Source organism: Pteropus medius, unplaced genomic scaffold (genome assembly GCF_902729225.1).
Source record: "Pteropus medius unplaced genomic scaffold, Ma_sr-lr_union100, whole genome shotgun sequence".
Taxonomy (NCBI): Eukaryota; Metazoa; Chordata; class Mammalia; order Chiroptera; family Pteropodidae; genus Pteropus; species Pteropus medius.
Window position 1 is genome coordinate 19577791 of NW_024340696.1, and position 27636 is coordinate 19605426.

Sequence of the window (27636 nt, forward strand, 5' to 3'; positions counted from 1 at the left end):
GCAGGAGCTGAGGTTCTAGAGGTATGGAGGTGGGGGGTAGGGCTTGTAGACTTTTGTAAGGCTTTTTGCTTTTACTGAAAGGGAGAGCCTTGGGAAAATGAGAAGTGTTATTTTGATGCTATGTGTGGAAATGAATATAGGGAGGCGGGAGTGGAAGTGGAGATCAGACAGGAGGAGAGTGTTACTACAATCCAGGGGAGAGAGGGTATTCAGACTACGGCAGTGGCGGTGAAGGTGATGAGAAGTGTGGGTGGATTCTGCATACAGTCTGCAGGTAGAGCTAAAAGGATTTCCTGACAGAGAGGAAGAGAAGGCTCAGAGTAAATGAAAAGGATGAAGTTACCATCAACTGAGAATGCAAATGGAGGTTTTGGGCGAACAGCAGGAGCTTAGTCTTCAACATGTGGAGTTTACGATGTCTGCTAGAGACCCAAGTGAAGATGTCATGCAGGATATGTAAGCTGATATCACGAAGGACATCTGAGCTGGATGTCAGACATATGGGACAGCAACATTTAAGAGTTCAGGGACAGGAAGAATCAGTCAGAAGCCCAGGAGGAACAGCTAGTGAGGTGGGAGGAAGCCAAGACAGCAGGTGAACCAGAAGTCCTGGGGAGAAACTGTTTCAAAGGCAGGAAACAATGCCATTTGTCAAACAATGATGATGGATCGAGGCAAGTGACAGAGTTGACCACTGTCTGTAGCAATGTGGCCATCACTGGTGACCATTCAGTATTAAGGTGAATGGTTATAAATTTAAACCAATCAAAATCCCCAGTTCCTGAGCTGGGAGCTACTTTGAGCTTATTCCTTGAGCTACCAGAGGAAACCATACCTGTTGAAGTGGGAATACGGCCTTTGCCCTCCCTCTCCATCTCGATCACCCGAAGGCCTCTCTCAACATAGCTCTGGAAGAACTGTGAGGAATTTTTCAAAAATGGTTCGATGTCAGCATCTGAATATTTCTTCTTATATTCATATAACTCTGCTAGGCCCTGGTTAACAACAAGAAAGGAGGGGTTGGATGTTAGTTTTCCATAAAGCAGATCCCCATTTGGTTCAACCCTTGCCCTCTCACCTCTTTAGTATTCTCTTTAGAGCCAATCTTCTTAAAAATCTCAGCTAAGAAATCATTCACTTTGGCCTTTGATGATTTTTCATCCTGAAAAGTTGAAAGAAAAGGCAGGATTGGCTGGTTAGACTTGAGTTATTAATTAGGAACGAATGGTTGGATAAGAACGAATGGTTGGATCCGACCTTCCTGGTATGTTCCAGCAGATAATAGAAGGTCCTACACTCCAGGGTCTGTAGCTGACCCACTAGCATCCTGGGTTACTGAATGTCTCCAGTCTCAGGTTGTCAACTACACTTGATGAGAAGGACCTGGCCCATTCCTCCCTAATTAAATAGCGCTCACAGTGGATTTACCTGGCAGCCAATGCTTTAGGCACAGACAAAGAAACCTTTCTTGGGGACCAGGAAGCACGTAGTTATAGTTTATATTTGAAAATTTCAAGGTGCACATGGTTACAGCACCACAGCAGGAGAGTGACAGGATCAAGCCCTGAGCCTTCACCTTAGGCCCTCAGACAGACAGGCTCCAGTGGTCTTTGACAAGATCACTTCTGCACAACCTCAACTCCCTCAATCTTTCAAGTCAGGACACTCACGATTCGAGATGCTCCCTTTTCTGTTTCCTTATCAGACTTGCTCCCGGTCTGGTCCATACTGTGCTTCATCATCCGGCAGAGGTGGGCCTCCAGCTCAGACTCGTTCTTATTGTCAATCATTGTTAGGTGGTCTAGGATCTGAGGGAGACACATGCACATTCAAATGGCAGCAATGCCATTTCCATCATGTTCTCTCAAATTCCTTCAGGGACTAGATGCTGTTCTCACTCACCTTGGGCCCTTTTAATTTGCATAAAGTGTGCAGCAGTGTCTTTAGGGTCCTTATGGGAAATTCACTTTTGCATTGCTTCAGTTTCTCTTTGGGGAAGACCTTCATGAAAATGTGTATATCCAGGAGAATTCTGTCCAGATTAATGCTGTTGATGGTATCAGGCAACAGCCGAACCATTCTCCAGAGACACTATTGAAAAAAGAAACAAAAGTTAGAGGGAGTAACTGAAGAATGAGGATCACTTCTGTCACCATTCATCTTAAGTCCAGGAATATAAATGAGGTACATCTTATCTTTTAAGCGTGGCTGGTAAAAGTGAACGATTTTACTCACTTCAACCTTGTCACTGGCTAAAGTGTAACAAGTCATCCGAGTCATTTCCACTCCTCCCACCCACTCCCCAGAGACAGGGGCCTTAAATCATAAGAAAATGTGGAAATTCTGTCTCAGGTTTGCTTGGGTTCATACTGCTACTCAAATCTAACACAAGGAGACAAAATATTTTACACTTCCTATAGGGTTAACAACAGTTATGGAAATGTTCACTTGGAGTTCTTCCATCAAAGCCAAAATATTACAAGGCTATATATATCATTTTCTCAAAAAGAAATGAAGTTTCCTTTGGTTCTAGGAGAACTGGTGATATATTTACAAAATAGCTCTTCCTTTTCACCGAGGCCAGGAATTGTTTAGGTCTGACTAGGAGTATAAATTGGAGGAAGGGAAAATAGAGACCAAATGTATTTTTCAAATGTGTCTTGTTTTCATTTATCTATGTCTTAGTTCCAACACCTCTTTCCCGATACTTTAATAAAGTTTTGCATCTCTGAAAGAAAAGACATCAAATTATTTCAACTTTACCTTCATAACAAGCTCTGAGAATTTAGGAGAACTGGCTGTTGCTAGCAGGCTGTCTTGGAGCAAAACAAGTAGGGCACTAGAGGAAAAAAACAATAGCATTAATAACTTGAAAATCTGCATTCCAATTCAAATCAGTAACTGAAAGGCCAAGTGTAAATATTCTCTATTCATCTAATAAATTGAGAGCTCATGGATCAAGAACTGTCTTTGACATTCAATTATTAAGAAAATAAACATCAATCATTTAAGCTTCATAAATTATCACTTGGTTAATGGTAAAGTTTGTCACTATTTTTCATTGTTACTGATAGCTGAGAAAGAAAGAAATTTACACGAGAGGAGGTAACTGACAAATTTTATAGTCCTGTTCTAGAAAACTCATGATATTAGCTGGCTTACTAAGTTGATACAAGTTTTAGCTGTTGTCCAGGCTGGAATATCTTTGGTTCTTGAGGAAAAGAGTAATAAATCGACTTCTTGGGCAAATCTAAAATTACAACTGATCTAGTGTCTTCTGGTTTCTACGGGTAGATAAAAGAGAGGCTGTCCTAGGCTGTAATGCTGAGAGTACAGATATACCTCAGGATGTTGGTCTGGTCTGACTTCTCCAGAACCTTCACCACCAAGAGGTTCACAGAGCGGATCACCTGTTGTCCTTCCTCCAGATCCTCAATCCGAGAATCCAGCATTAAGGTGATGAGGCCGTGCATCAGGTCTTTCAGGACTCCAGTGGAGGCCTCCCGGGCCAGGCTCTCTATCTGAAACAGCTACCCAATCGTAATTGTGTTAGAGAAGTAATGGAACTCAATATACGAAGCAAGGAAGATAAACATGGGTGGCTATTCTAGTAAACAATTATACTGTATTAAATTCAGAGTATTAGGAAAAATAAAAATCACACTTCTCCCAAACTCTAATAACAGCCATAATTAATTGGTGTGCTTCCTTCCTGTTATAAAAGCATTTTTACTGTAAGCAGCTATATGTGAAAAGCCAGGTAGGGCCCACCATGCCTAATGAAGAAACTGGCAGGAAGCAGAATTCTAAATAGTGTGTAAGCATTCTACTTTGTATCCTAACAATAAGGCAAGCTGGAGTGTTGTCCAACATCCATCCAGTGGGAGTAGTCAGTAGCATGCATGTAAATTTCTACAAGTGACATAGGACTCACTGGAACATCTACACTAACTCAGGCTTTAGAACCTGGACAGAATGAAAGACTAAAGGGAAGCATGTAATCTGCAGAAATGCCCTTACCGAAATCATGTTGCCAATGATACAGCTATACAACTTGATGATCTCATCCTTCTCCAATTTCTCATCTGCCATATGTGTGTTGTAGATGAGTCTTAGCTGCATGAATGTGGCTATCAGAAACTGATCAATATGGCCAGACATCGCTTCGGCTTTGTCTTCCTGTCTCAGGACCTCATCGATCTGACAACAAAAATCCAAGATGTATTTTCCAAGTTTCATACTTCTAAATAGCAGGAAGACACTACAAGGGATATCTCTGCAATATTTATTAGCAAAGCATTTCCAATATTTCACCTTGAAAAAAACCCAGTCACTCTACACATAAATAACTAGTCCTTAGGGATTCAATAATTCAATACGTACTTACTTATTTAGCAAGTTACTGTTAGGGGAATTAGTTGCCCCTTCTAAGAGTCTAGTTTAGGAAACAATAATTCCTATGTTTAAATGTCTAATTTATTAAAGAGTGTTTTTATATCACTATCTCATTTGATCACTCCAGCAGCTATGAGAGGCAGACAGGGTTGAGAGTAAGATCTCCATTTACCAGATGAGAAAAGTGAGGTTCAGAAAGATCAGATTACTTAGTTCAAACTCAAAACTCGTTTCCCACATCCTGACCCCGTGTTCTTTTTGGTTTGGTACACTGGTTGCTGCTAATGGTGAAATGTTACTATGTATTTCCTATTCATTACTGTGGAAAGATCTTTATTTTTATGATTAAATAAATAACACCCTGAGACAACCATGTCGATCCTCAGTGACCATCTTTTCATGCAAGACTGCCACATTGCACACTGCACAACTCCAGGGCGTACCATTTATACAGACTACAAGGCGAATGGTGCCCCCTGGTGTTGAGGAAGCCATTTATCTCTTTATATAGATGTATACCCCATACAGAAGCACATACAATTTTATATGACTGGGACTGTTGAACAATGCTGTTTCAACATGGACACCATAAAAATATATATATATTTTTTTTCGGGGTGCGGGGAGGGCTTACTACTCTTTTTCCAAGGTAATTAACATTTAATAACCTGGTATATATTCTTTCATGTTCACAGAATCATATACAACCACATATTCACATATACATAGAGTCAAGATTTAGGGCATCGTTTATTCTATAAGAGCATTATGTATATGTATATGTATATGTATATACTCTGCATTCAGCTGTTCTAACTCAACAGGAAATTATGAAAATCCCTAAAGTAGACAAGAATACAGGCATATCTTATTTTATTGTACTTCATAGACGGTACACTTTTTACAAATCAAAGGCAAGATCCTCTACTAACAAAAAGATCACAGTCTGCTTTATTGTGATACCAAAATTTACTCAATCGTTTTCCTTAGTGATAAACTTTCAACGTGTTTCCAGTATGGTTATTTTGTCCACTATAAATAATGTTACAATAAACATCTTTTGTATATACCCTAGTGTATGTTTTTATTTCTAAAAGAAAGAGTCCCAAGAGTATAACATTTTAGTCTGAAGGATAAAGCATTTTAAATTGTGGTAAAATAATTGCAAAAGAGTATGGAGTTTCCTCAAAAAACTAAGAGTTGATCTACTATATGATCCAGCAATCCCTCTACTGGGTATTTACCCCAAAGACTTAAAAACCCATATCCGAAAAGATATTTGCACACCGATGTTCATACCAGCACTATTCACAGTGGCCAGGACATGGAAGCAACCGAAGTGTCCTACGATAGATAACTGACTAAAGAAGCTGTGGTACATATATACAATGGAATATTATTCAGCCATAAGAAGAGATGAAATACTGCCATTTGCGACAACATGGATGGAACTTGAGATAATCATGCTAAGCGAAATAAGCCAGACAGAAAAAGTTGAAAATCATATGATATCACTTATATGTGGAATATAAACCTAAAAGCAACAAATGAACAGGACAAAGAAACAGAGACTCATGGACATGGACAATGGACTAGTGGTTACCAGAGGGTGGGAGGTGGAGAAGGAGTGGGTAGGTAGGTAGTTGGTTAAAGGGAGTCAAATATAGGGGGGCAGGAGGAGAGTGAAGTGGGTAAAGGGGATCAAATATATGGTAGCTGAAGGAAACTGGACTTTGGGTGGTAAACACACAATGGAATATATGTCAAATTATAATGTACACCTAAAAATTATGTAATTGTATTAACCAATGTTACCCCAATAAACAATTTAAAAAATAAAATAAAAACAAAAATAAATTGTGGTATAATAGATATTACTATACTGCTTTCTTTAAAAAGGCACTAACACGTATTCACATTTCTACACTTAATGCATGAGAGTACTTTTTCCGGCATCTCTATCAGCTATATGTGTTACTATTCTTTTTACTTTTTGCCACTTTGATGGTTTAATCGTATTATCTTATTGTTACTTTAATTTGCATTTCTGTGGCTGGGGAGGGCTTGGCTGGACATTTCATGTATTTACTGACCATCTGAATATCTTCTATGACTTGTCTATTCATATTCTTGGGTCATTTTTCTATTGGGGTCTCTTTTTCTCAAGAGTTAATAAGAGCTTTGTTTATGTAGCCATTAATCCTTTCTCAGTCACATGGGTTGCAAATATTTCCACAATATATCCTTTGTTTATTGATAGTATATGGTAAATTTCTCTATAGAGTCAAATCTTAAAATTTTATAAGATCAAATTTTTCTTTTTAGCTTCTGGGTTTCCTTCCTTCTTTTTTAATGTTCTCCCCAAATTCCTTGGTTATTTAAAACTATTTGGTGGGGAGATCAGTCATTTCTAGTTCCCACAGGGTTACATGGATGGTGTCTTTCCACATCTATCTTCAGTTCCTTCCTCATTCCTGATCCTTACATTTTTGCTCTCTAATCAAGTTAGTAGGAGATTTGTTTTTATTTTTATTTTACAAGAACCAGCTTTTATTTTAAAAATCTATTTCATGAATTTCATCTTCATTTCCTTTCAAATTTATTTTTATTTTTCTAATTTCCAAAGATAACTACTAGGTTTCTTTTTTTTTTAGCCTTTCTTCAATAAGAAATGCATTTCAGGCAATATATTTTTCTGAGTTCAGTAGTTTTAGAGTGAAATGCTTTCCTATTTACTATTAAGAGTTTTGATTTATAATTTTAAAAATATTTAAGTTGCTTGTATTCACATTGTATAAAATTTTTTTCAATTATAGTTGGCATATGTTTCAGTTATACAGCATAGTGATTATAGATCTATATAACTCACAAAGTGATCACCCCACTAAATCCAGTACTCTTCTTATTACATTATTAACTGTTTTCCTTATGCTACACTTTATATCTCCATGTCTATTTTGTAAGTATCCATTTGTACTTCTTAATCCCTTTGCCTTTTTTCACCCCTCTCCCATCTAGCAGCCTGCAAAATATTCTCTGTATCTGAGTTTAATTCTGTTTTTATTTTATTCTTTAGATTCCACATGTATGTGAAATCAGGTGATATTTGCCTTTCTTTATCTGACTTATTTCATTTGGCACAATACCCTCTAGGTCCATCAAGGCAATATGTTTTTCCATCCCCTTCCTTTTAGTCTGTGTGTGTCTTTTAATCTGAAGTAAGTCTCTTGTAGGCAGCATATGTAGGGGTCTTGTTTTCTTATCCCTTCAGCCACTCTGTCTTTTGGTTGGAGGACTTAATTCTTTTTCATTTGAGGTACTTGATAGGAATGTAGTTATTACCATTCTTTATTATTGTTTTTGATACATGTTTTTTCTTCTTAAAGAAATTCCTCCAATATTTCCTGTACTACTTGGCTTGGTGGTGATAAATTCCTTTAGCTTATTTTTGTCTGGGAAGCTCTTTATCTGTCCTTCAACTCAAAATGATAGCTTTGCTAGATAAAGTATTCTTGCTTGTAGATCCTGGGTTTTCATCACATCAAATATTTTGTGCCAAACCTTTCTGTCCTGCATAGTTTCTTTTGAGAAATCAGCTGCCAGTCTTATGGGTGTTCCCTTGTAGGTAACTAACTGCTTTTCTCTTGCTGCTTTTAAGATTCTCTCTTTGTATTTAACCTTTGGCCTTTTAATTATGTTGTGTCTTGGTGTGGGCCTCTTTGGGTTCATATTTTTTAGGACTCTGAGCTTCCTGGGGTTTATGTCTATTTCCTTTACCAGGTGAGAGAAGTTTTTCATTATTTCTTCAAATAGCTCTTCGACTTCTTGTTTTCCTTCAGTTACCCCTATGACATGGATATTTTTACATTTAATTGTGTCCCCTAGACTCCTTAAATTATTATTATAGTCTTGACTTCTTTTTTCTTGCTGTACTGATTGAGTGTATTTGGCTTCCCCATCCTCTATATCAGTGATTTAATCCTCTTCTTTATCCACTCTGTTGATTCCCTCTAATGTACTCTTCATCACATCAGATGTGTTCTTCATTTCTGACTGGTTCCCTTTCATAATTTCCATTTTTTTTTTTTTAGAAGTTCTCACTGAGTTCATCTATACTTGCCTAAGTTCATTGAGCATCTTTATAACCAATGTTTTGAACTCTGCATCTGTTAGATTGCTTGACTCCATTATTTCTGATCTCTGTTCTGTTCTCTCATATGGTTTCTGCTTCTTTGTCTTCCCATTTTGGCCACCTTTCTGTGTCTGTTTCAATGTACTAAGCAAAGATCCTAAGTCTTTCGGTCTTATTAGTGTGTCTTTGTGCAGTAGGTGTCCAGCAGCACAGTCTTGAGAGGCATTCAGCTGCAGGTCAAATTTAGCCCAAGTCTGTACCCCTCTGGGGCCACTTGTTAAGATTCAGCAAGCAATCCACAGATGCTGTGCTTATAGTTGCCTCAAGAAACCACGCCAGAAACCAAGGCCAGCTGCCATCAGTGTGAGTCTTGGTGCTGCTCAGCAAGGAATACTGGACTAGCAAGGACACAACTGGATATGGCTTGGGTGGGGCTGCGAGTTGCGGGAGGCAGAGTTTCAGGGAATCCTCTGGGAGGGGCGACTTCTGTTATCCAGTTTGATGACATCAGCACACTGGGAAGGGGTGAAGGCTAAACAAAGGAACAATGAATACCGCAGGCACTTCTGCCTGGGAGAGAGCCTCGCCTCTGGCCCTTACTCCACAACTCAGCGTCCCCCTGTAAGTAGTCCCTGGTGACACCCATGCAGCCCACCTGGCACTGGTGCTAAGAGTGAGGGAGTCCTTCATCGCAAAGCCACTCGCAGACATGGCCCCTTTAAGAGGCATCTGCCACTGCCCCAGCCTGTCCCACTCAGCTGCTCGGACTGAGCAGCCTCACATCTTCGCCCCCTCCTACCTCCTACCGTTGCAGGGTGATTAATTATTTTTCTCTCTAGTTGTGGTGCTTCTGTTCATCTAGATGCCATGTGACTTTCTTTGCTGTTTACTCTGCTTCTGTCACAACTGTGATTTGGTCACAAGAGGGATGAACAAAGCCTTTATCATCTACGCCATTTTTTCCTGTCTAATTTATATTTTTTGATTGGATTTTTTTTGGGGGGAAGGGTGTTTCACATTTTTCGAAGCAAAAATTTTTTTGTGATATAAATATGATTTATTAAAAATTCTGTTGAGTTATCAACAAAGAATTTGGCCAGTATATATTTTACTTTTTGCCTTTGTTGAGGTTTTCTTTGTGGACAAATATATGATTTATTTTTTGAAAATATTCAATGAAGATATGAGAAACATAAATTATCTTTTCAGAGACTGTATAATTCTCTATGTATGCATATATTAAAGGTTTAACTTTCATATGGTACAATACGAATCCTGAAACAAACTCTACCCATGAAATAACTCCCTATTCCTACCCTTATAACCCCTGGTAACCACTATTCTATTTTCTGTCTTTATGTATTTGACTATCTTAGGTGTCTTATGTAAGCCGAATCATATAATATTTGTTCCTTTGTGCCTGATTTTACTTAGCATAATGTTTTCCAATGTTCATCTATGTTGTAGCATGTATCAGAATTTTATTCCTCTTCATTACTGGATAATATTTCATTGTATGTATACACCACATTTTGTCTAACCATTCATCTGCTGATGGACATTTGGGTTGTTTTCACCTTTTGGTTATTGTGAATGCTGCTGCTATGAATACTGGTGCACAAGTATCTGTCTGAGTCTCTGCTTTGTAGGAGTGGTCTGGGGATCTTTTAACTTTATGAGGAACCACTGAACTGTTTTTCACAGTGGCTGCACCATTTTAGGTTCCCACCAGCAGTGTAATTTATCCACATCCTTGCTAACGCTTGTTATTTCTCATTAAAAAATCCTAATGGGTGTGAAGTGGTTACTTCACTGTGGCTTTGATCTGCATTTCCCTAATGTCTAATGATAGTGAACATCTTTTCATGTGCTTTTTGGTCCTTTGTATATCTTCTTTGGAGAAATGTCTATTCAAGTCCTTTGCCCATTTTTGAACTGGGTTTTGTTTTTTTTCGTCGTTGATAAATACTAATCTGTTATTAGTATATATTTTTTCTCATTCTGTAGGTTAGCTTTTCACTCTTGTAATATCCTTGGATGTACAAAACTTTTTAACTTTGATGAAGTTCAATTTAATTATTTTGTTGTTATTGTTGCCTATGCCTTTGGTGTCATATCCAAGACATATCTGCCAAATTAAATATGATGAAGATTTCCTCCTGTTTTTTCTTTTAAGAGTTTTATAGTTTTAGCTCTTATATTTATGTCTATGATCCATTTTGAGTTAATTTTTATATATAAGAGTCCAACTTCATTCTTTTGTGTGTGGGTAAACATTTTCCCCACCATGATCTGTTGAAAAGACTGTCCTTTCCCCACTGAATGGTCTGGTCACCCCTGTCATTCAGACCCCTGATTTGGTTTCTATAGTGATCTCCTTCAGTCCATCTACTAAATTTTAAAATTCTGTAACCATGTTTCTTTTTTTTTTGCTTAGAAGAATTTTTGTATGTAAATTCACCTTAAGTACTCTTTCTACTCCTCATTCCTCTCACCCTGTGGTCATCTTGGATCCCTCGGCAGTTTCATTTTGCCAGGATATTCCTGTTCTGGTTATTTTTATTTTTCTTCCCAGCAACAGGTCCTTCAAGGTGTGTTATTAATCCTTACCTATTCAGGATTCATTCTCAGGTCTGCCTTAATAATGGCAATCTGAGAATGGGAAATACAGCAGTTTCTGCCCTTGTAGGTTTGTGGTACACCAGCTGTCAGTCCTATGGCAAAGCACCAAGAGCAGGCATTTCTGCTCTTTGTTCTCTGAGGGTACACAACCAGAGACTTGCCAGTCTCAGACAGTGAATTCGGTCTTTTTGCTTAGCTCCCTGTACAGCTCCTTGGGGGCCTCCTATTAACAATCGAATAGGCCACCCTTGCCCCTCTTTCAGGGGATCTCCACAGACGAAGGGAACTCTCTCCCCAGGAGTTCTGGTATGTTGATCCTCTTCCCTGGGCTCTGTACTATTGAACTTCAGATTCTCCTTAGGTCCATATGGAAAAAAGTCTTGTATAAGATAGAACTTGAGACTTGCTTACATACTTCACACATTACCTATCTGACTCAGCAGCTCCTCTGCTCAGAAAAGGTAGATAGATGGGTTTGGATTGAAGGTGACAGAGAAAGGCAACAAAGGATACTATGCATTCAAGTATTTATTTTCCAAAATCCCCTCCATTTGTTTTTTCCAATATCAAAACTGTTAATAGACTATTTGTCAAACAACAGCAAAAATCTTGTGCTAAGATTCCCAATTCTTTCCTTTCACTTCTAATCATCTGTCTTCATGGGGATATCTAATGGGCTGCTCAAACTTAACACAACAAAGACAATAGTTCTTGAATTCCAACTTCTCAAGCCTACTCTTCTCCCAGCCTCCTCCATCTCAGTACAAAGCACCACCACTGACCCAGCTGCTCAAGCCAAAAATAAAGAAGTTGGTCCCGATTCTTCTCTTACATTTCATATCCAATCCATCATTGAGTCTTGTGGACTCTACTTCTGAAAGATATCCTGGAGCCATTCACTTTTTGTCCCCTCCACCATGATCATCATAGTGCATATGTCATTTTTCATATGAATTTTGGCCGTAGCTTTCTAAAAGATCTCTCGGAATCCGCTCTCGCCCTGCCTAAAATCCATTCTCTACAGAGTGGCCAGAGTGACATTTTCCTCAACAAAAATGAAGTTTCAAACATTATAGAAATGTTGGAAGTATGGTAAAGAAACTTTTTTTATCCTGTATTATTTGAGACTAAGTTGCCGATCTGATGTTCCATGCCACTCAGACTTCAGTGTGTATTTCTTCTAAACAAAGGCATTCTCCTTCATAATCACAATATAATGATCAAAATCAGGAAATAAATATTAACATTACTACCATCCAATCTTCAGGCCCCATTCTATTTTCTCCAATTGCCCTGATGATGTTATTTATAACTAAAGGCCAGTTTAGAATCATGAACTGCATTTAATTGTCATGTCTGTCAGGCTCTCTGCAGTCTAGACCAGTCCTCAGTCTTTCCTTGGTTTTCTTGACCTTGACACTTTATAAAATATCCCTTAATTCACATTTGTTTGGTACTTCCTTATGATTAGATGACATTAGGAATGTCGGTAAAGCAATGCTGAATTCTCACTGGATCCTATAAGGAGGCACATGCTTTCATATTGACATAGTACTGATGTTTGTTTTGATCACTTGATTAAGGTGGTGTCTGCTAGCCTTCTGTACTGTCAAACTACTCTCAGTTTTTTGTAATTTTTGGCTATTTCTGTATATTTGTCTTTTAATTTTGTGAGGAGGTATTATGAAACTATGTAAACATCCGTTTCGATAAAATTTTAATTTATATGTACATGAATTTATGATAGCCTATTTTATTATTTTATTGAATCCAATAAATTTACTAAATTTTATTGTTTGTTGAGTTATAAGTCATCACTATCATTATTTATTTTGATGCTGAAACTGTCCCCCTTTCAAGCAGGGAGTCTGTTCTAGTTGGCCTCTGGGTACTTCTGACATGTCCCTATCATTCCTTGAGCCTATCTCTGCTGTCTGGCACAATAAGATGTTTCAGGATCATCTTGTACTTTCCCTGATTCAGCCCTGGAATCAGCTACTTTTCCAAGAAGCCCTCATTCCTTTTAGTAGAAAATGGTAATGGTAGTTAGAAGACAAGATGTAGGAGTGCTCACTGCTGCTGGGGTACTGCTGTTCCCAGGTCCTTTTAGTGAAAAGAGCTAGGGAATATATATATTATCTGTAACATACATTTGTGCCATATACATATACTTACATTGATATGTCTATATCTACATATTGAAAACCATGAATTCATACTGACTCATCTAATTCTAGTCCAATATCAGAGTTCACTGCATCTGCTTTCCTCCAATATTTGCACTGCCCATCTCTGATAGTAGGAAATGTGGCTATTTTCCTTGTATTTCTTTGACCAATCCCTCTGTGTGTAACCAATCTCTCACCTCTGCCAGCAGTCCTTCCCCATACAGATGCTGACTTCTGCTTGAGCTCTGACTCCCCATTCCGAGCCACCTGCATGCTGCCCTGGTCCCTCTAACACACGTGGATATCCTCCTCATCCTGCCTGGGGTCCTAATACCATGCTGGATAGACTGTCTGCACAGACATCCTCTTCATTCTACCTGGGCTCTGACTCCCGACTGCATGTCACGCCTCCTACATAACACCGCCCCTACAAGGCTTGGGCTCTGAGACCATCACATTGGGCCACTGTGGCCCCACTACCACTCCCTTGCCACAAAGCAGATGCCTACCTTGCTCTATATGAGCTTTAGGACTAGACAGTCAGAGAAGAGGAAGAAGAGAATGATTTTTTAAAAAACATGTACCTTCTTTACTTGAAATTCTTTAATGGTTTCTCATCACACTTAAAATAAAATCTAAACAAATTACCTTGGGGCTTTTAAAGCTCTACATGATCCACTCTCATTCTATACCACTCTCCTCCTTGCCTACTAGGCTTCAGGCATATGGGCCTTGTATTGTTTCCTTGATTTGCCAAGCTCATTCCTATCCTAGAGCCTTATACTAGCTGTTCCCTCTGCTTGAACCCCTGACTACCAAAGTAACTACTCAGTTCCTCTCTCCTATCACCCTATTTGAGTTATATTTACACAGAAGTTATATCACCTGACATTTTCTTGTTTACTTTTTCATCTCTGTCCACCAAAATCTACGTAAGTTCCCTGAGAGTTGATCCTTACTTACTCTATGCTGTATTTCCAGTCTCTGGTGAATGAATGGACTTATAAATAGCAAAGCTCTATAAGAGCTATATCCTATGAGGCAAGTGATGCCTAGTCGCTGTGCACTGTTTTCACCAAAGTGGTACAGAATGCTGTCTGCTTCCTTTAACACTGCGACCAGTATGTAACCATTATTCTTACAGCCTGTTTATCCAACAGTGGAATTATTTTATGGGTATTACCCCTATTACCTGTGTCAGAGCTTGGATGCTTGTGTTGATGTCACCACTGGCTACTTGGGAGATAATGAAATTGATCGTAGATGCTGTATTACTATGCATGTCATCAAAGTGTGGAGAAACAGCCCGGATTCTAGAGAGCAGAGCAAAGGGAAAAATTCAATCTTTATTACAAGACATCCCAATGAGTTGGAATTATGTAATTCCCCACTAGATCCAGGTCTTAGTAAAGAACTCCTGTCAGCCAGGTAGTAATCAGTTCTAAAAAGTTCTAATTGCACAGAGAGCTCTTTTCACATTTGCATTCTGATGATCATGAACTGCTTATCCTTAAATGAAAGAAGTTAACTTACTTGGGTTCAGGAATAAGGACCGGTTCAAAAATGTCATCCAGTTTGTGTTGAACAAGTTCTGGCATTTCACATCGGACTGTACCATTGTCATTCTCAATCTCATCTAGATCCAGCTGGAATTCTCGGCGCACCATCTGGGCTGCCTCCGGATGCCCACTCATGTTTCGAGCTTGGCTAAGGAGAGCAAAAGGAGGCTCCTGAACTAAAATACACTTCTTAACCAAAGGGCAAGAGTAGCACTGTCGGTTGCCCCAAAGCTTCAAGACAGATGTTCAACTTCTGGTTTCAGCCCCCCTGAACAATTTAAATCTTTGAGTCTAAGCAAGGGCCTTTGATGGGCAACAACACTGGTTCATGGATACTCTGAGAGCAGATAGTTTTAATTTCCACTTATAGTCCCTGCCAAATTATAAGTATTCTCGTTAGTTCACTCAAGCCAACAAACCTTGTTTTGTTATTTCAGATGGGACAGAAAATAATAAAATACACCTATATTGACTCAAAGCTCACTACTTTTGGGCAAAATTTTAAGAAAATCTGGACTGGCTGGTTCTTTTCTACCAAATTAACCAGTGTTTAAGTTTTTCCAATCATAAGCATCATTCCATGCAGTATTCAGCATGTTTTATAATTGGAGGGGCAGTCACTTCTTTTTAGGAATATTCACTCTTGTTAGGTCAGGGCCAGAATTATATCCAAGTAATAGGTATTCAAAGTTTCCAAATTCAAATTGTTCAAAATGCACTGTTGATACAACCCAAAACAGAGCTGTCTTGCTTAAAAGGCAGTATTTTGAGTCCCTAAGCCAATTCTGGGTTGCATGCATTTTACTTAGCATTATCTAAAGAAGAGAAACCTGAGCATGACTAAATAAATAACAAATTTTACCCACACGACATTGAGTTGCCACTTCTGGTAGCCAGTGGACTTTCGTGGAAGGCTGGATTCATGGGATATTTATGGACACCCTCTACCCCAGTTATAAACTCTAAGCTAATCACCCTCCAGAGGGGATGAATCCAAGTCAGAAGTTAGAAAGATATAAGAGCCCTGCTAATGAGAAATTAGCAGGCAGTACTTACATCCTATAAGTGCGATACATAATTCTGTCCACGGAAAAGCAGTGAAAGAAGGCACAAGACTATTTAGAAGTGGTTTTGAGACAAAGACAAAGACAATGAAGACTGAAGGATTAAACATTTGGTTACAAGACATTTACCCAGACACTTTGTCATGCATGATAATGGCTACAAGAACTCAAGATTATGTCACAGGATAAGCTCTGAGCACACAAGGCACAGTCCACAGAGATGTTCTCAGACAACGACCCCCATCTACATACTTGAGTTTGGAGGATATGTCCTCAGCTGGTCCCTTGCGTAGCATGTTGGCATTGGAGTTTATGCTCTGTGTGCGCTGAGGTTTCTCATCCACCTGTTTTATTGGTGCAGCAGAAGGCCTCTTTGCTGATCGCTTAATCCTTTCCTCGAGCATGCTCATATCCTTTTCAGAAAGCTGTAAAAAGAGGCCCAATTTAATTTATTAGCATACACTTCCACTATAATTAAAAACCTAATTAATTGGAGGACTCAAGACTATCCATTTTCAGATTGAAGCAAACAGAATCTATTATGTTAGGATAAATTTACTTTCAAAACACTATCTACACATTTAAATCAACTACTGTTAAAACCTGCCTTGCTATAACATATGAAGGAAGAACACAAAAGGAAAGGCTATTAATAACTACAAACAGAAAAGTCAAAAATTAAATGAAGTATCCTCACTTTTGCTGTGCGACCACTCGCTAGCTATGTGACTATGAGCAAGAAGCTTCACTTTTGGTCATCTGTAAAATTTCCATCTGCTTTATCTCTTTCAGTAGCCCATAATGAGGATTTAATTAGATTAATACAAGTAAAAATATATAAGCTCAGTGTAAATATAGAAGAGGTAAATGGAGTGAAGAACTGAGGTCCAGGCACAGTGGTGGCTGGCTCAAAGGAAGGAAGGAGTCGGAAGCAGAACCTAATGTGCCTGGGAGTCTGGCTCATGGCTATAGCTCCAGACTCTTTTGTTCCGACAGGTACCAATATCACATTACACATAGTGAGAACTTGTTCACCAAAAACTAAGTGCACTAACATTTACAGAGCAGATTGCCAGGTAGAACTGAAATCTCAGACTAGCTCGATGTCTTGACTCAGAAATAGTTCTCATTTCTAAAGCAAATTGCTTTGAGTAGAATGCTCAGAAAAGAAAATCTGATTTCCAATAAAACAAACCCTAAATATCTTACAATAATCAGAGACACCCTCCAGGGTTTATCTGGATTCTAGGACACACTGATAGGTTGAGTTTCATACAAAGTGGCAAAAACTCAGCAAGACTTGAGATGGCATTAAAACTGACATCTAAGTGACCTTGCAATTCACAACATGCTGACAATGTTCAAAAGAAAAATCACTTACAGTTCCAATAAGTTTGAACACCTGATCCCCATGTACATTGTATACTGTGACGATGGTGTTGAGGGCAGCATTGCGCACAGCGTTGTCACGGTCTCCTATGTGAATTGCTATCTCCTTTAAGGCTTTTCCTGGGGTTGGTTGGCAAACATTCATGCCATAGGACTCGACCAGGCACCCCAGTTCTTCCAGGCACTCTGATGGGGCAGAAAGGCTAGATTAATGAGACAATGCACATTTGGCATAGGGACATATCTTTACTAGAAACATTTCCGTTGGCATAAATTAAGGACTAAAATCTTATTCTGGCTTCACCTGGAATTTTTTACTGCCTTCCTATAAAACACACAATGAAACAACGGTGTTAAAGCAAGTGCTTCTGGAAGAAAGGGATGCCTGTGAGTCAGATGGCCCCTGTGCACTTGATTTTGTCACCAGGGTGGTACTGAGTGGTGTCCGTATCACCTGATACTAGGGCTCCACCAGTGTGCAACTCATCACTCTCACAGTCCAAATCAGAAGGTTGGAATCAACCACACAGACACTGAAGATGTTTCCTTGTTCATCTATAAATTGTTTCTTTTAGAGGTCCCTGCTGTACAGACTCATGCCTCAATTTAAATTGTTGCTTCACCTGCTCTCTGCTTTGAGTTTTTGGATTTGGTTCCTTCCATGATGAAGGGGAACATCTTGCTGGCTGGGTAGACAAGGCACATCCGGTTCAGGATGGCACGGACATCTTTACGAATGACATCCTTTGGTTCTCCAACCTAGTCAACATAATGATTAAGTGAGGCATTTTCTGAATAGCGAAGGTCCCGCCACCCATTTTTCACTGGATCTTTAAAGAATAAGGACATGGAAATGAGTGGGGGAAGATATCTCATAATACATGGAAAAAGGGAGAAGGAATAAAAGTAGAGGAACTGAGGTCGGCTGAAAACTTGAGCAGTCTTCCAGAGTGAGAAAAGCACATTACCTTGAGGATGAGATAGGGGATGAAGGAAGATGCTTCATTCTCAGTAAGATGATACTCCTCCTCACTTAGCAGGGTGAAGAGTAATTTTAAATATTCTAGAGCCTTCATTAGGACGCTTGTATTGGTGTCAAAAAACCGCAGGGTAAGCCACTTCAAGATAAGATCCAGGCAACCAATGACACCCTCTTTTTCGCTCTCCAAGTGCTTAAAACAAGACAAATAAGACTGCATAAAAATTTAAGTTCTATTAGGCAAGTACTTAAATTTTACTAGAGACCGAAAAGAAAATTATAGATTTTTAAGCCTCCATTTAATATCTAAAATTATAAACACAGTCATTTATTCTATCAAACAATAAGATAGCTTTATAGCTCTAAAAATAGAGAACATGGTAATATTCCAGTTCCTTCTCAAGTCATGCAAACTTCTAATTATTTCACAGGGCTCAGCATTTCCACATGTATGAGACACATACACATTTATCTATTGCAAACTTACATCGACCATGACAGCAAGGGCTTTGTTATGATGCTGAAAGTCTGAGTGAAACATCTCATCCTGTAACCATTTAGCCACACAGCTAGACATCTGAGTCTTTAGTTGCTCAATGTATTCATCTCGTGGAGTAGTAAAATTCCACTTCAACACCTGAAAAAAGAAAAACAGCAGAGAAAAAGGGATGTAAGGTGTTCAACTGAAATAAAGTAGAGAACCCTATGTAAAGCAGCTGCAAGAATCAGCAGAATATTTTAAAATTAACAAGATTAATTTGTAATTAAATATGGATGAAAATGTACTCTTTAAGCTGTCATACCTCTGGAAGCTTAACTCTGAAAATCAACTATGAATAGAATTGTTGGCAATTCTTATTTACTAGAAAAATCAATGTTCTATTATTGTATTACATGGTGGATCCTTTAATAAAATAAGGTACAACTTTAATAAAAGAAAAATTTGAAACATTAAAATATAAAACATATATAACCAGTCTAGGAGTTTAGTACAGATACACTCACATATATGCACAAAGGTCACCTTCAAAGACGCGTTTGGCAGTGTACTTTATAACACTGAAGGACTAGAAGCAACCTAAATGTTCGACGTAGAGGACCGAGGTTAAAGAGAGGTACATACATATGCTGTACCAATAAAAAGAATGAATGTACATATGGAATACAGATAAGGAATGATCTTTAAGATATTTCAAATATCATTAAAAGAAAAAAGACACAAAACAAAGAGTACAGCATGTTCTCATTTGTGCAAAAGTAGGGCCATATATTTATACATATCTGCACAGGTATGAAATATTAATATTTCTGGAGTAATACACATACACAAAAAATAGTAATAATATCCTCTCTGTGGAGGGAGACTGGAATGGGAGACATACTTTTCATACTACGCTCTGCACTTTTTGTACTGCTTGAATTTTTTTTAAACGATGTATACAATAAAAAAAATTTTAACTACCTAATAAAACCAAAACGACGTCAAAAGAGAAATGATTAAACTAGCTGTATATAGTCAGCAATCTGTCTTTTAAGGTATCAGGTACAAGATAGATTAAAGAAGTAGCTTGCTACATATATAAAGTTGATAAAAATCAATTAATACTTTCCATTCTTTGATTCTAAAAATTAAAACAACTTCTTTCTATTTGGAGGAAAAATAGGCAATAGTTCCATTCTGTAGTTTCTTCTGTAGGAATTAATGCTCCCATAGTCTTAGAGAAACAAGACATAACTTATAAGCAAAAGATTCAGTTAATTATTAGATATTTCTCAATAATATGAATTCCAGACAGCAAAATTATTCTCGATCATAAAACAAAACAAAAACAACTCTTGAGGAGTCTTATTCCTTTCTTACCTTTAATCCCTTTTCATCTTTCATTCTTTGCTCCTTTCCATTTGGAACAACAATAAAAATAGGACCAGATTTATCTTCATCCTCCTTTAAGCTGGTTTTGCTCGGCACTTTCTTTCCTTGTGCACTCTACAGCCACGGTTCAAGGTACATTGGTTAGAGAGGCTACTGCTCCTTGAGAATATGATGTTGCTGCCTAGTAAAAGGGCACTACACTAACCAGAGCACCTCTCTACATTATATTCCACACGAAAGAAACAGATGAGCCATAGAATCCTGCACTTACTACATTTCTGTACAGGTTTTCTAGAAATGTTTCTAATAATATTCTTACGTAACTGTTGGTTAGTCCTTGAACTGGCATGTAATGTAGTTGGAATAGCTCTATTATCTTTCATAGGTCTGGGCCATGGGCTATTTTTGTTTATTGGATAGTTTTCTTTCTTGAGATTTTTAACACTATTTATAGCTAGCTTTCCATATTAATGACATTTTGAATAGTATTCATACATTTCACATCACTTAGTTGAGAAAGCTTTTCCCTTTCTCTCCACATAGAATACATCTCTATCACAGGAATATAACTGTAGACCCTCTGAACCTGTTTCTAGAGAAAGTTGCTAGAAACATTTAAAATACTTAAGTTATTACAGTGGTTCTTAAAAATAATCTAAGATTTAGAATCTTTGTATCAGATGGAAAGAAAATAATGAACACTCCATATATATAATATTTGAATTTCACTACTGGATCTATTGCTATAAATGCAGCAAGAGTCCACTATTCCAGTAGGCCAGAATTTCTTTCCACTTTTAACACTGAAGTCATTCAGTTAAAACAAATATGAGGTCATATGTGAAACTGCTTTATAAACTGCAAAGGACTGAAAAAAAAAGTATGGCATTAAGAACAAAGTCAAAAATATTTCATAGCACTTGTGATCAAAGTACTAAAATAAGTCCTTGTTAAATTTGGGATGAGGACAGGGAAGAGAAGAGAAAAAAACAGCTTCATTGGTTAGTTTGGAAGATAATTACCCATTTAAATTAACTCGCTGAGTTAAAGGGGCCATGTGTAGGGAAGGAAAACAAAGAATTGTAGTATCAGACCAACGGCCACAGAGCACCCATTCTATAATGAGCATATAACAGTAAATGTGCTAGGTAATAAACAGTTTCCACTCTGATGTTTTTTCATCAGTTACATGCAGTTAAATGAAATAGTTTTCTCTATTTATATTTGCTATGAATTTACTATTTATTGCTTAGTTCTACAATTTTTTGGTAATTATTAAATAATCATTACTCAATACAGTGACAAGCTTTGAATCTTGATATAAAAACTGATAATTTGCTGTGATTAAAAAATTTAAGAGAAAAGATACCCATGGAAATATTTAAAATTGAGTATTTGAACATATTTCTTTAAATTGTCCAACTCTGCATGGATGCTAAACAGATTGGTGATAAGTCCCATTGGTGTGGTGACTGAATGTCTTTGTAAACTAATCAGAACACCTTTTGATGACTTAACTGTGCTAAATTTAAAGGAAGTTAATTACCCTCCTTTTCTCAAATCAAAATCAGCCAAGGTGATGATTCTGTCTGAGCTACATATGATTTCCTTCTCTCTTCACTACTGTAAATCTTCCTCCAAAGAGCTGCATGACAGAAATCATGACAACACCTCTTGAGAGCAGGATATCTCTGTTTGGGGGCCTTATTAAAAAATTAGCCTCAAAACCTTATATATATATACGTACTTTAAAATTTGATATGAAGAGTAGTAATTTTCTTTCTTTATGTTTCCTAGAATGACTCAGTGTATAAAACACACTTAAAAGTAATTCTACATCTAAGTATGCAGAGCTAACATACCTTTGCTTTAGAGGAAACTCCTACAGTTTTGGCCTTTTTCAGATCAGGCTTGGGTTCTACAGTGCTGGAAACAGAATCTTCAACAGGTGCTTTGAGAAAAAAAGCATGTACTATAAATATAAACTCTGAAATCTCTTTATTCTAGGTAGGTTAAATATATAATAATGAGAAAACCTACAGTTTTAAATGTGTCAATTTATAAAGTCGGTTAGATTTTTTCCCCCAATCTTTTTTCTTCCTGAATTCCTCTTTAAGCATAACCTCAATCAATTAATTCAATAAATCTACACCTGCTTTACCAATATTTAAACTGCAGTTTTAAAACTATTTTCTAAACAGCAGTTAAAAAAAACCTTTTTGCCAGATTGATACTTCAAGGGTAGGGCTTGTCATCTTGGATACTCAGTATTTACTACAGAGCAAGATCTCAATGTTACAATTAAATATATACTTTGATACCAATAATTTTACACATGTAAAATTTCAAATATTATAGTATCAACAATTTCTATCCCACTAAGCAGAATAATATTATATAAGCCTAGAAGAGAAGTGGTTACTATTTAGAATTTTATTTTACATAATGAAATTTTAATATCAGGATGAAGAAATCAAGAATTTTCCCTTAAAAATGATTAGCAAATATTAGAATGGATGAGTAAACCACCAAAATCAGAAGAACTCATTTGGGAATGAGTAAGTAGTAGAGTTCTATGCCGGTTCAGGAACTTGTTGGCTGTCTGGCTTTGTTGAAGTCACTTAACCTTTTGTGTTTCCTTATCTGTTAGTAATGGGGATTAAGCTAGATGGTCCCGATTCTTCCTCTAATTATAATATCCAATAACAGAAAACAGTTGTGGAAACCTTCAAAATAGGATGGAACACTCACTTTCTGGAGTATTTCAATGTGCTACTCCCAAATTCCTTTTTGGACTTGGAAATCAAATGAATCGTCTTTGTACCCTCAGTACAGTTCCTGGCATAAGATAGGTAATTTGACAAATAAGAGATGGAGGGAGGGCTTGGGATCTGAGCTATGAGGAAATGTGATAAAAAATGAAGGCTGGATTTCTTTTAGAGTTCCCTTGGGCTATTTCCTTCCCCTTTAACAGTCTCGAAATAGAGTTACCTGAGGCAGCCTGGAATTTGGCTGGAGCTGACCCTCCCACTGGTTTGGAAGTTGCTTTAGCAGGTGCAGCGGGCTTGGCTGGCATGTTAGCTTTGGCTTTCTCTAGCATGGCCAATACCTGATCTTTAGAAGTTGGCTATGGAGACAATATAACAGAAGTGAGAGGCCACATAAATGATACACTCATGCTATGCTTACTAACATATCCCCTGTCAAACAAATCCTTGAGGTCCCAGTTTTGAAATACCAGTGAAGTAAGGGAGGCAGCACACAGTATAAGAGAAATAACACACATTATGAAGTCACGCTTAATTAGCTACCATTCTAGAAGGCCACGAATTTCACTCCTGCAGAGTCAACATGTTCTTGAGAAGTTCTACACTGCTAAATATTTTATTTTTGCTCTCAATAGGATTTCAAATTTAAACTCCAAGGACATAATATGGTCTTTTGTCTATATAAATTCATGTTCAATATTTTTCCAATGGCTTTTAACAATAGCAGCAGCAGCAGCAAGGTGTAGTACCTTTAGTTTCCCCGTAGCTTTAGCCATTTTCTCATATCCTAAATGCATCATGAAGAATGGCAAGGCATCTTGAGCCTTCTTTCGCACATCTCCATTGCGATCCTCTAGGCAGGAGTAAAGATGGGGAACACACAGGATAAGGTCTGTGGGGGTGGAACGAAGAGTTGGTAGTTTCTCAGCCAACCAGCCCAGAAGCTGCCAAAAGAAACGAAGACTGGTTACACACTTCAAGTGGAAAATTGTTATTATTTATGACCTCAGGCTTAATGATTCTATCAGTACCAAACACTGAATTAGTTCTTACACTACAACTTTCCAATATGAAATCAGTAATTTTCATTAAGAACTGTGCTATGTAAATATATGCAAAGATGACCACCTTAAAATAGGGACACAGTTCTTTGAACCATACTTGGGCATTAAATTATAAAGTTTTAATAGTTCTTAATGTACTTTAGAGATGAAAAACTCTCATTTATCTTGTTTTCTTTAAATTCAAGAACTATTCAACTAGAAAGGCACAAAACCTTTATTTGATCAGAAGATGAGAAGTTCTACCAGGACTACTGTTTTCAGCCTTACAGTGAGTTTTTCTCTATACTTCTAAAACAATTTTCTATCTATATTTTTGAATTTTATTGAGATTAGATTCCTGTGCAGTTCTAAGAAATAATAGAGAGATCCCATGCACCTTTTATTTAGTTTCCTCTAATAAGTAGCACTTTATAAAACTATAGTATCACAACCAGTAATATTGATATTGAAAAAGCCACTGATGTTATTCAGATTGTCCCTGCTTTAATTGTTCTCATTTGTGTGTGTACATTCTATACAATTTTATCACATGTATGTTAATACATCTGCCACCAGTCATGATTTTGAACAGTTCCATTGTAAGAACCCCCATGTTGCCCCTTTTAAAACCACACTCATTTATTTCTCTCTTCCTTTGCTCCTCCCTAATCTCTGTAACTACTAACTGTTTTCCACTTTAAAAATTTTGTCATTTCAAACATGTTTTGTATACAATATGTAACTGGGATTGGTTTTGATTACTCAGCATAATTCCTTACAGACTCATCTAAATTGTTCTATGTATTAATGATTTCTTTTACTGCTAAATAGTATTACCCATATGGACATACAACAGTTTAACCACTCACCTGTTGAAGGATATCTAGGCTGTTATGAGTTTTTTTGGCTATTATGAATGAAGCCCTATAAACATCTGTGTATAGGATTTTGTGTAAACATAAATTTTTATTTTCTGGAATAAATGCCCAATTACTGGGTCATACAGAAATTGCATGCTGAGTTTTATATGAAACTGCCAAACTGTTTTCCAGAGTGGCTGTACCATTTTATATTTCCACCAGCAGTGTTGTTTCTCAACAACCTTGCCAGCATTTGATGTTATTACTATTTTTTAATTTAGTAATTCTAATAGGTGAGTAGAGATATTTTATTGTAGCTTTAATTTGCATTTCCCTGATAACAATGTTGAAACATTTTTCATGGGCTTATTTGCCAGCTGCATCCTCTTCAGTGAAATGTCTATTCACGTCTTTTGCTCATTTTCTAATTAGACTTTTTTTTTACTGTTGAGTTTTGACAATTCTTTATATGTACTGTATAACACTTCTTTATCAGATATAGTGCACAAATATTCTCTCACTCTGTAGCCTTGTCTACCTTCTTCACATGGTCCTTTGTAGAGTTAAAGATTTTACTTTTGATGAGGTCCATTTTAACAATTTTTCCTTTGATGGATTGTGGTTTTAGTGTCAATCTAAGAATTATCTGCTTGCAGAATTTCTATATCCTCAACATTTTCTCCTATGTTATCTTCAAAGGTCTATAGTTTTATGTTCAATATTTAAGTCCATGATCCATTTTGAGTTGATTTTTATAGAAGATTATTGAGAGATTTATTTTTTGGTCTATGGATGTCCAGAATCAATTGTTGAAAGACTCTCCTTCTTCCACTGAATTAATTTAGTAACTGTCAGAAATTAGTTGATTATATTTGTGTGGGTCTGTTTCTGGATTCCCTCTTAAGTTCCACTGATCTGTGTCCTATCTCCCTGTATCAGTGTCTTGATTACTTACATTAGGATTATGGTAGCTTTAATATATGTTAGAGTGACTCTGTTTTTTTCTCGTCAAGACTTTTAACTAGAATATAAAATTTAGAATATGCTTGTCTTTGTCTATAAAAAAAAGTGCTGCCATTTTGATAGGACTTTTTTTTTTTTTAGGCGAGGCAACCCTTGGTTGACCTCACAGATTGCAAGGACCTTGTCAGCTTACAATCTCTTATTTTTTAATTTTTTACACTTACAGCACCTGGTCTTCCTAGGTGGTCTCCCATCCAAGTACTAACCAGGCCCAACCCTGCTTAGCTTCCAAGACCAGATGAGATTGGGCTTGTTCAGAGTAGCACGGCCTACACATTACTTTGGTGAGAACTGACATCTCTACAGCATTGAGTCTAATCCATGAACATGGCATGTCTCTCCATCTTTTTGGGTCTTCCTTGAATTCCTTCATCAGCGTTCTGTTATCTTCAGTATACGTATTCTGTATTTGTTTTCTAAAATGTATATCTAAGGATTTTATTTTCTTTAGAGTGATTGTAAATGGTATTGTTTTTAATTTTGATTTCTGCATGTTCATTGTAATTTAAGGAAATGTGACTAATTTTTGTGTATTGATTTTATATCCTGCAATCTTATTGAACTCGATTAGTTCTAGGAGTTTATTTGTAGATTCCTTGTGATTTTCTATGTAGACAGTCATGTTTTCTGCAATTATGGATAGTTTGTATTTTTCTAATTTGTATTACTTTCATTTCTTTTTTGTGCCTTACTGCAGTGACTAGAACTTACAACCCTATGCTGAATAACAGTAGTGAAAGTGGACATTGTTGCCTTGATCCTGACCTTAGGGGGAAAGCATCCAGGCTTTTACCATTAAGTATGATGATATCTGCAGAGGTTTTGTAGGCGCTCTTTATCAAGCTGAGGTAATTCTCTTCTATTATTAACTAGCTGTGAGACTTTATTATGAATAGGTGTTGGATTTTCTCAAATCTTTTTATGTCAATTGATATGATCTTATGATTTTTCTTCTTTAGCCTATTGGTATGATGGATTATGCTGATGGATTTGTGAATGTTAACTGTACTTTAATGGTCGAATTAAAACCTCTTATTTCACTATTTAAGAGTGCAAGAAAAGAGAAAATTTCACGAAAAGGCTAGTCCTTTAAAAAGTCTTATTGGTAAAAAAGCACATGAAAGAAAGAAAAAAGCACATAAATACAAAAGCTCCTTGAATTTGGTTTAATTTATTAACTGTTTTACAATAAAACACATTCTGTCCATGCATGTATATTTATTAGGTAGCTCTAAGCCTCTGAAAAGGTAAAAGACACAAGCAAAGCACATGTATTTGTAGTACTAACCTCTTGCCTCAGGAAAGGATTTTCCTTTTTGAGCTCTTCAGAAAGATCTTCTCCCTCCAGCCATTCCTTCATGCCTGTCTGTTCTGCCCAAGCATTCACAGTTGCTAAGGCAGCAGCTCGAACATTGTTCTGAATTGAAGAGAGAATTAGTAGATAACATCAACCAGGTTTAGAGGTAAGAAATAAAAAGCTTGTTATTTTGTGAACAATGGAGGTTTCTCTTAGGTCCACATGAACATACTTGGAACCATTTTCTTTGAAATATAATCTAGTTGAACAGTTGTATTTATTAAATCTCCAAATTAAAGTAAAAACATAAAACTTCAAATTATGAAGATCTTGTACTGTTAATTAGGCAAAACAGTGACCTAGGTTGGCAAAAATATTATGTAAGAGGAATAAACTCTTAGGTGTTGTTTCCTGAATCTCTGTAGGCTTTTATGTCTATGATTATCTGCTAAAGGATGTAATTT

The 27636-nt window shown here is 37.2% G+C and overlaps 1 protein-coding gene, 1 non-coding gene and 1 pseudogene across 2 annotated transcripts in view; all 3 read right to left on the reverse strand.

Moving 5' to 3' along the window:
• The window catches only part of CKAP5 (cytoskeleton associated protein 5), an 87573-nt gene that overhangs the window by 2744 nt on the left and 57193 nt on the right, over positions 1–27636 (reverse strand). The window contains exons 24-42 of the mRNA XM_039868512.1: positions 27164–27292; positions 23699–23893; positions 23173–23308; positions 22044–22132; positions 20170–20295; positions 18796–18945; positions 18298–18501; positions 17953–18088; positions 17322–17515; positions 16193–16365; positions 14851–15024; positions 14510–14630; positions 4021–4200; positions 3343–3530; positions 2764–2839; positions 1903–2091; positions 1671–1808; positions 1079–1162; positions 836–995 (exon numbers count right to left, since the gene is read on the reverse strand). Coding sequence (XP_039724446.1) covers positions 836–995; positions 1079–1162; positions 1671–1808; positions 1903–2091; positions 2764–2839; positions 3343–3530; positions 4021–4200; positions 14510–14630; positions 14851–15024; positions 16193–16365; positions 17322–17515; positions 17953–18088; positions 18298–18501; positions 18796–18945; positions 20170–20295; positions 22044–22132; positions 23173–23308; positions 23699–23893; positions 27164–27292 — 2842 coding nt within the window. The remainder of the gene's footprint in view (positions 1–835; positions 996–1078; positions 1163–1670; positions 1809–1902; positions 2092–2763; positions 2840–3342; positions 3531–4020; positions 4201–14509; positions 14631–14850; positions 15025–16192; positions 16366–17321; positions 17516–17952; positions 18089–18297; positions 18502–18795; positions 18946–20169; positions 20296–22043; positions 22133–23172; positions 23309–23698; positions 23894–27163; positions 27293–27636) is intronic.
• LOC120610842 (small nucleolar RNA SNORD67) lies at positions 17716–17826 on the reverse strand. Its single transcript, XR_005655016.1, has one exon. It is a non-coding gene; the product is annotated as a small nucleolar RNA SNORD67 (small nucleolar RNA).
• LOC120610227 (uncharacterized) lies at positions 26033–26152 on the reverse strand (annotated as a pseudogene).